Source organism: Oryzias latipes, chromosome 9 (genome assembly GCF_053564925.1).
Source record: "Oryzias latipes strain Hd-rR chromosome 9, Olatipes_Hd-rR_3.1".
In the NCBI taxonomy this organism is placed as follows: Eukaryota; Metazoa; Chordata; class Actinopteri; order Beloniformes; family Adrianichthyidae; genus Oryzias; species Oryzias latipes.
This window is the reverse complement of record NC_136245.1, coordinates 30,795,608-30,804,669: the sequence shown is the minus strand read 5'-3', so window position 1 is coordinate 30,804,669 and position 9,062 is coordinate 30,795,608. Positions and strand designations below refer to the sequence as shown.

Sequence of the window (9,062 nt, the reverse complement as noted above, 5' to 3'; positions counted from 1 at the left end):
TATTTTTTTCAAAATCATTTTAAATTTTCTCCCATTTAATCCAATTACTCGGGTCGCGGTGGGCAGTGCTTATCTCTGCAATTTGAACCCTTCTGTTCACATCGATGATTAAAATTATTATTTGACAGTACAGTACAGAAGTTATTTGTTGAAAAAAGTTTCTAAAGTACTTTTATTTGTGATACAAATGCTTGAGCCTGTAAAATGTTTTTTTCTTTCTTTTCAATGTATAATAGAGTATTCAATTGTATAATAATTGTTAAAAAAAAGGTTTCTACTTCACGGATTTTGCCCATGATGGGTTCTTTTTGGAACATAACCCCCGCGAAAAACGCGGATTTACTGTATATATATATATATATATATATATATATATATATCTATATAGATATATATAGATATATATATATATATATATATATATATATATATATATATATATATATATATATATATATATATATATATATATCTATATATATATATAGATATATATAGATATATATCTATATAGATATATATATATATAGATATATATATATATATAGATATATATATATATATAGATACATATATATGTCTATATATATATGAGCTCACACGCCAAAAAAGTGTGAGCACCTCTGATCTATCTATTTAATTTGAAAAGAAAAAACGGCCAACAATATCTGGAAACTCAGTGAGGAGTTTTAGGCTTCATGAAGTAGCAGGGTGTCACCCCTCCTCCACCGCTCAATTAATGGGCCCATCAGAATCAGCCAATCACAGCGCTTTGCCAGAGAGCAGTGAGGGCAAAAGTCCACACCTGCAGGGAGCTGCTTAGTGACAAGATGGAGCGTTTTCAAAAGGGGATCAAGAAGTTGCAGACTCACCATGGAGAGTGTGAAATAAGGCATGAAAAGGCACAGGTAAGAAAACAATTTATTTAATGTTTTTTGTATTTTTAAATAGTTTGTTTTTGTCAATTTATATTTTATTTTTAATTGAAACCCAACAAGCTATGATTGAAAACCAGGGCATGCAGATTATTAAATCTTTTAAACAGCTCATTTATGTTAAAAATTTGACTCTTTAAGCTGAGAATCTTTATTTTGTTTTTTATTCTCCCACTGAGAGTTTTATAACTCACAAAAATGCTCAAACAAGCTCATCCAGTGGGGGAGGAGAAGTAAGTCTGCACGGCAACAGCTAAGAGCCAGGTGCATGGGAGAAGGGGGGGGGGGGTGCTCAATCATCTTTCTTGAGTTTTAGTCATGAATTTAAGTTGTTCTATTTGATTTATTTCAGCAGGAGCTTTTACATGGAGCTTCTAAGTAGCCTAATATGTTTTTTATTGAGCATAAATAATAGGTTTGTAAGTTACATGTTGTTACCATATTAGAGTTATTTTGGTTATCTCTTAATAGTTTAATAAATCTGTTTTTAACCACACCTGACATGACACTAAATTAAGAGGCCTTATGGGTTTTATCAATTTTCCAAAATGCACAGGTCAGATGATTAACGATGATTAAATCTATTATCAAAACTGTTTATATTTAGATTAGGTTTAAAGAACACACTCTTATCGTATGTTGAACCAGCAGTTTCTGTTTAGAAGAAAAGTTCTTAATTGGGAGAAATGCATTATAACAACTGCCAATAAATGGACTGCTGTAGGATATTTTTTGACACAATTTTATTTTCAAAGGAACTTGAATGTGCTCCTGTCAGATTAAAATATATCAAAATTGATAGATATTCTATTGAAAAATATTATATTCTGATAGTTTAATTACTGTGAACATTGAAAATTCATTCATTTTTATATATTTAATAATTTTTTTTAGATTTCTCAGACCCATGGTTTAGCTGTTGTAGATTTGACTCCCATAATTTATGTACAATGAATGTTAATTTATATCTTTATTTCAAATAGGCCTAATTATTTGATGGCGACATGACCTATGATTTGGCGGCCATTTTGTGCCAAAATCTGCCATTTTGAGATTTTTGCGTTTTACACAATATGGAAAAATTAACTTATTTTCAAGCGATTGTTTTTTTTAGGAAATTTGACTCGCAACTCCCTAGCGTAAGTCTACAATCACCTCTGGAGTTTCGTCAACCTTTGACCCCTGGAAAAGGCCGCCATCTTGAATTTTCCATAAAAAACACCTTTACCACCGGATTCAAACATAAACTTGTCGTTGGAATTTTCATCGATCATCTTGAAACCTTTTCAATGGCATGCTGTTGGAATTAGAAGTTGTAGTTTTTGAACGGCGTGCACGTGGTGAGCTAGCAAAGTGGCGCACTGTTATAACTCTTATGTTGCTCAATGGAATACTGTGAAAATTTGAATGCATGCATTCATGCCTGAAACTGAATACATTGAAAAACACTGGGTATGGACATATAAGGAATCTGGGCGTGTCTAGCACAAAACCACTGTTGATAAGGACAACAAAAAGTTTACTTTTACCGATTCGTCTGAAACTAACGTCGATCTGTTCATCATTCCGAGGCGACCAAAACACAAAATGGTTGCTATGGAGATAAAATCAACAGATAAGCAGTCATTTTGAAAAAAGTGGGTTTTTTACCATCTTATGACGTATAGCGATCGCTATGCTAGCACTTGTAGCCACATTAGACTTGTTAGCATAATTAGCATTTTAGGTAATATATTTTTCTGAGAGAGTTGATGATGCTGATCATAATGCTAGCACTTTAGCCAAAATAGCATAGCTAGCATACTTAGCATCATTAGCATTTTGAGCAATGTGTTTTTCTGAGAGAGTTGATGACGCTGATTGCTACGCTAGCACTTTTAGCTACGCTAGCACTTTTAGCTACATTAGCATAGATAGCATAGTTAGAATAATTAGAGTAAGCAGTTTTGACTAGACTTGATCAAATGTGGCAAGTGAGGGCGGTGAGGGCAGCAGTGGTGCGAAGAGTTGGGCGCGGAAGGCGGGTTGCATCTGCGGGCCATACAACGCCGCTTATGGCTTTAATTTTACCTGATGTCACTTTATTTTATATTAGTTTTACTGAATTTGCAGCAGTTTTTTAGCAGATGAAAAATATTTTTGGTGTATGTACATTTTTATGTTATTTGTTTAGTTGTCAACCTAATGAAGCTTTGATATCCTCTGAATTCATATGGCCCACAGGTCCACCTTTATGTACTGCTATTGACTTTGTTTTCATGTGTTAAATATACCAAATATAAACCTCAGGAGGGGAGTAGAGTGGTGAACTGAAAGAAGTTCATCACTTCATGAAGTTCATGGTTTAAGTGTATTTTTTTATTTGCAGCCTATATTAATTCAGGCTGCCAATAACAATTTTATTTAGCCTTTTTTTTCTCTGTCCTGCAGTTGGAGGCTGCTATGGCAGATCTTGATCGAACTGAATGCCATACAACAGCTGAAGAATGCATCTCATCAGGTAAGACTGATGTTTGGATTTTTTTTGTTTGCTTTTTACATTTACTTCCTTCTGTAGATTTGATGCAGATAACCACTGGTCATCATGTAATGATACAGCAGCATTAAAGGGCCTAAAAGTTGGTCTGTGTTAGCCTACGAAGGGGGGGTGCTGGCAGCGAAGATTCTGCCTAGAAGGGGCTGTTCTCACTGGTCTATGTCAGTTCGCTAGAATGCGCTTATTTACGTGGGTTAGGAGGGGCTGATGGTCAGAGTTCAGGTCTTTAGAGGAATACTCGGAAATGTGTGAATGGATCAAAATACCATTTTGGGTTTTTTTTATAGTGAGGAATTAACATTTTAAAACACAAATGCTCTAAAAATAGATTTTGCATGGTTTAGGCCTTTAAAATATAACAAAGATTTGAACTAAAACAAGATTTATATCTCATCAGGTCATAATGTATTAACGTATTAATTACATCTCTCTCAGATGGAAACAGGCAAGCCTCAAGCTCTGGTGAAAAAAAGAAAAAGGATGAACTCAAACATCATGGTGGCGATGATGATGGCGATGATGGTGCATTTAGCTTGTAAAACCTCAGTTATTAACTGTAGTGTAAGACCTGTATTAATTACATCTCTCTTAGATGGAAACAGGCAAGCCTCAAGCTCTGGTGAAAAAAAGAAAAAGGATGCACTCAAACATCATGGTGGCGATGATGATGGCGATGATGATGGCGATGATGGTGCATTAAGCTTGTAAAACCTCAGTTATTAACTGTAGTGTAAGACCTGTATTAATTACATCTCTCTTAGATGGAGACGAGCAGGCCTCAAGCTCTGGTGGAAGAAAGAAAAAAGGAGACACCAAAAGGGACACACCGAAACAGAGTAGAGGCGATGATGATAACGTTGACGATGATGGTGCGTTAAGCTTTGAAAACCTCAGTTATTAACTGTAGCGTAAGACCTGTATTAATTACATCTCTCTTAGATGGAGACGGGCAGGCCTCAAGCTCTGGTGGACGAAAGAAAAAAGGAGACACCAAAAGGAATGCACCGAAACATCGTGGTGGCGATGATGATAACGATGATGATGACGATGATGGTACGTTAAGCTTCGAAAACCTCAGTTATTTACTGTAGTTTAAGACCTGTATTAATGACATCTCTCTCAGATGGAGACGGGCAGGCCTCAAGCTCTGGTGGACGAAAGAAAAAAGGACACACCAAAAGGAATGCACCGAAACATCGTGGTGGCGATGATGATAACGATGGTGATGACGATGATGGTACGTTAAGCTTCGAAAACCTCAGTTATTTACTGTAGTTTAAGACCTGTATTAATTACATCTCTCTTAGATGGAGACGGGCAGGCCTCAAGCTCTGGTGGACGAAAGAAAAAAGGACTCACCAAAAGGAATGCACCGAAACATCGTGGTGGCGATGATGATAACGATGATGATGACGATGATGGTACGTTAAGCTTTGAAAACCTCAGTTATTTACTGTAGTTTAAGACCTGTATTAATTACATCTCTCTCAGATGGAGGCGGGCAGGTCTCAAGTTCTGGTGGACAAAAGAAAAAAAAGTTGATTTCAAAGAAAAGAGGTAAGATTGGAGATCTTACCTCTTAAAAAAAATCTTCGGAGGAGAGACACGGGTGGGCAAAAATCGAGGCAACGATCGGGCAGCTGGCAGGCAAACAGAGGCAGGGTCAGGTTACAAAAGATGAGTTCCAGTATGTCTATATAAACATATTTCTAATTGCTGTGAAAAGGACAAGTTTAAGAGAACATTTCATCTAAAAATGTCCATTTAAAGTTTAAATTAAAGTATTTTCAAATCCTGCAACAGACTGGCGACCTGTCCAGGGCATCCCCTGCCTTCGCCCAAGTGGCGGGGATGGGCTCCGGCAGCCCTGTGACCCCGAAAGGGAATAAAGGGTATAGAAAATGAATGGAAATGAATTCTCAAATTTTAGTGTTTTACATTAAAATGTATGCATAATGCATAAAACAAAAATACATTATATACATTTGAATGTAAACTTCTGTGCATCAGATCACACCCACGTGAAGTAAAGCACTTCTCCTCCGTGGCACAGCGGGACGTGGAACACCCTCGCGGCGAAGAGATGCAGAGCTCTCACTTAACTAATGAAGGAGGAAGAACATACTCCTGGTATTAAGGCACAGAGAGACAGATTGACACTCCTAATGTGCGTTATAAAGTAGAGTACGGTACAGTCTATTTTTGATGAGTAATGATCGGTGACGGACAATCTTCCGCAGTGGGTTGGGGTGGTTTCCTGTATTTGCAGATTCTGTGGATTCTTGGGTGTCTCCAGTCCCTTACTCCCATGAATATGGAGGGAATACTGTACTGATCTTTAATTATTTCCAGTATTCCCCCCATATTCGCTGGGGTTAGGGACCATAGGGACCAGACACACCCGTGAATACGGAGAACCACCCCCCAACCCCACCCCCTGCTGCGGCCGAAGAATGCCCGTCACCGATCCTTCCACATCAAAAAACCTTCTGAAACATGTTTAATGCTTTGTGAAACATTCATTAAAGAACATTGGAATATTGCTGAACATAAATAGTTTTTTATTTTATTCACAGAAATAGACCGTAGTGTAATTTATAACACACATTAGGACTGTCTCTCTGTCATTCTGTGCCTTAAAACCAGGAGCCGTGTTTCCTCTTTCATCAGTTAAGTGCGAGAGGTCCTGCAGATTTAAGCGTTGGCCATGGCGCGTCAGTCTGACAGCAGCGTGTTTCTGAGCGTGGCTTCCTCCAGAAGAGGCCGTGTTCATCCACCATTTATTCATCCAGATGATAATTATTCTCCATGATTTTCTTCCTCAGCTATCAGAATATTTTCTGGCCGCTTCTGAGTCAGCTGATGCCATTTCACCATGCAGGGTCACAAACTTCGGCTATAGTGACTTAGGAACCATTGGAACTAGTTGGTGCTCGCTATTAAGTATTTTTTAGCAGTCAGAGGGGAAGCCGAAGGGCCGGAAGCTTAAGTAAAATAAATGTCTGAGTCTTGCTTTTTACAGAAAAGAAGATGAAATCTGCAGAAGGTTGGGCTAAGACTCAAGCATTGGTTGTGTTTTATTTTTAGTTTTTGAAGAAAATGTTATGAACATATTTGGTCACCTACTGTAGTCATGTATTTACCCAAGCTACTTTGAGAATAACAGAGATTTGAGAAAAATAGAACATTTGACTTTTCAAACTATAAATTTGTTTACAAACTTTGCAAGATTTTTTCTTCAATTCTTTTGCTTTCTTTTTTATTTGTAGAATTGCCAAGAGCAATCATTAAGAAGCCATGGAGCCAAGAAGAGAGAACTGCAGTCACACAAAAGATGGCCGGCTTTATTGGACTTAGAAGGGTACCAGGAAAAACTGACTGCAGCATTTGCATCGAGGAGTCTCCTGAACTAAAAAACAGGTCATGGAAAGATATAAGATACTTCGTCTACAATGAAATCATTAAAGTGAAAAAGAAAAATATGATTTAGGATTATTTATCCTGTTTTGCTCTTTTAATTTAATGTTACTTAATTTAATGCACAATTTCTATTATTTTTAAGTGCAATATATTTATGTTTCTGGATTTATTTTTTGTTAAAAGATTTCTGTTTTTCTAAAAGATTTACATTTTTCTAAAAGATTTGTTTTTTTAAAGGTTTTATATTTTTCCAAAAGATTTAAGTCTTTCTAAAAGATTTCTGTTTTTCTAAAAGATTTATATTTTTCTAAAAGATTTCTGTTTTTCTAAAGGTTTTATATTTTTCCAAAAGATTTAAGTCTTTCTAAAAGATTTCTGTTTTTCTAAAAGATTTATATTTTTCTAAAAGATTTCTGTTTTTCTAAAGGTTTTATATTTTTCCCAAAAGTTTAAGCCTTTCTAAAAGACTTCAGTTTTTTTAAAGATTTCAATTTTTCTAAAAGATTTCTGTTTTTCTGAAGGATTTCTGTTTTTCTAAAAGATTTATATTTTTCCAAAAGATTTAAGTCTTTCTAAAAGATTTCTGTTTTTCTGAAAGATTAATGTTTTTCCAAAAGAATTCTTTTTTTCTAAAAGATTTAAATTTTTCTAAAAGATTTCTGTTTTTCTAAAAGATTTAAATTTTCTAAAAGATTTCTGTTTTTCTAAAAGATTTAAATTTTTCTTAAAGATTTCTGTTTTTCTAAAAGATTTATATTTTTCTAAAAGACTTCTGTTTTTCTAAAAGATTTATATCTTTCTAAAAGATTTTTGTTTTTCTGAAAGATTTATATTTTTCTAAAAGATTTCTGTTTTTCTAAAAGATTTCTGTTTTTCCAAAAGATTTCTGTTTTTCTAAAAGATTTATGCTTTTTTAAAGGATTTATGTTTTTTTACTATGAGCAGATTTGCTGTTAAAAGGTGTTCAATAAAGAAAAAGCCTGAAAATACTGTAATTGAATTTTATTTTTCTTTGAAAGCATGCATAGTCCGTTTTACAATCAATTGTTGCAAAATCAATTACTTAAAACAAATGTAGAATTGATTATAAAGAATTTTTGTACCATAACTCTCTCCTGGAATTAAGTTTTAACATCAATATTTCATCCACAGGAAAACTAAAAACCTGGAGTGTGTTTTCCATGCTGGTCCTCACTTACACAGTTTAAAACTTTTATCAAAAACTTAATGTTACCCAGAATCTAACCTCATATTGTTAAAAAGGACGACCTCTGGTGTCCAAAAGGGCGTTTTACACTCATGTAAGTGAACCAGAAAGGCTGGTCCTCACTTCTCTGGCGATTTCCCTGGACCTCACTATGTAGTATGTGCAAGAATGTGTGTGTGTGTGTGTGTGTGGGTGTGTGTGTGTGTGTGGGTGCGTGTGCGTGTGTGTGTGTGTGTGTTAGGAGGTAAAAACCTGTGTTTGACTCTTCCACAGTCAGTTTGTAGGGGAGAAACACTTTCACAGCCATGCTAAGTTTGCAGCATAGAGTTGCAACTGCGGTGTACACTGAATTGTTTTTTGGGGCAAGACGTGAGTGGGGGCTTCAGAATTTAAAAGGGCAAAAAAATCAAATGTTTTGGGGAGGTTAAAGAACAGTTTTTTGCATGAACGCTTGAAGACTTAAACTTGAAAAAGTGTTAAAGTCCCACTCAGATCATCTTTTGATCCATTTTAAAAGCGTTCCCAGTGGTCTTTCAGTTAAGATTATGCCACTTTAAGCCAAAATCCAAAAACCTAGGACATAGTTTCTGCAGAGCAACAGTAGTTCATGTGAAGTTTGCCTCAGTTGTGGATGGGACCATTGGAACGCAGCAACTCGCCCCCTTTCCCTCCCCATTGCGTAGAGATCGAAGCACAGAGCTTGTAGCCCGCCCAGCGTTTTTTCTACATCACACACATTTTTTTTTGGTCTGCTCCTGATTCACAACAAATTGATCAAAGAAACGCAATTTTCAGCTTAATCTGTTTATGTTCCTCTCAAGAACATGTTCAGTCCAACATTAGGTCCTGTAGAAATAAGGCAGATTTTCTTTAAATATGTAAAGACATGTGCCAATGGAGTAAGAAAAATGGTCTAACCAAGAATTCCTATTTAAGAAAAAACTCCGGTCACTAAGACATGTTT

At 35.7% G+C, this 9,062-nt stretch overlaps 1 protein-coding gene across 5 annotated transcripts; it reads left to right on the top strand.

The window, feature by feature from the left end:
• The first annotated feature begins 598 nt into the window (after nt 1-598).
• On the top strand, nt 599-7,881 carry LOC111947874 (uncharacterized). Of its 5 annotated transcripts, XM_023958252.2 has the most exons (10): nt 599-908; nt 3,366-3,435; nt 3,907-3,993; nt 4,064-4,162; nt 4,233-4,340; nt 4,411-4,524; nt 4,595-4,708; nt 4,779-4,892; nt 4,963-5,028; nt 6,741-7,881. In XM_023958252.2, the coding sequence occupies exons 1-10, from the start codon at nt 831-833 to the stop codon at nt 6,959-6,961; spliced, it is 1,071 nt and encodes a 356-aa protein (XP_023814020.1). In that variant the 5' UTR covers nt 599-830; the 3' UTR covers nt 6,962-7,881. The 5 variants fall into 5 exon arrangements, with proteins under 5 accessions (XP_023814020.1, XP_078808458.1, XP_078808460.1 ...); XM_078952332.1 differs by lacking the exon at nt 4,064-4,162; XM_078952334.1 differs by lacking the exon at nt 4,963-5,028.
• Nucleotides 7,882-9,062: the final 1,181 nt, after the last annotated feature.

What these genes read in the sequence shown, in the direction of transcription:
- LOC111947874 (XM_023958252.2), top strand. Translation starts at nt 831, where the DNA reads ATGGAGCGTTTTCAAAAGGGGATCAAGAAGTTGCAGACTCACCATGGA. An exon ending in TGAAGAATGCATCTCATCAG is followed by an intron (nt 3,436 to 3,906) that starts GTAAGACTGATG and finishes CATCTCTCTCAG; the next exon opens with ATGGAAACAGGCAAGCCTCA. An exon ending in CGATGATGATGGCGATGATG is followed by an intron (nt 3,994 to 4,063) that starts GTGCATTTAGCT and finishes CATCTCTCTTAG; the next exon opens with ATGGAAACAGGCAAGCCTCA.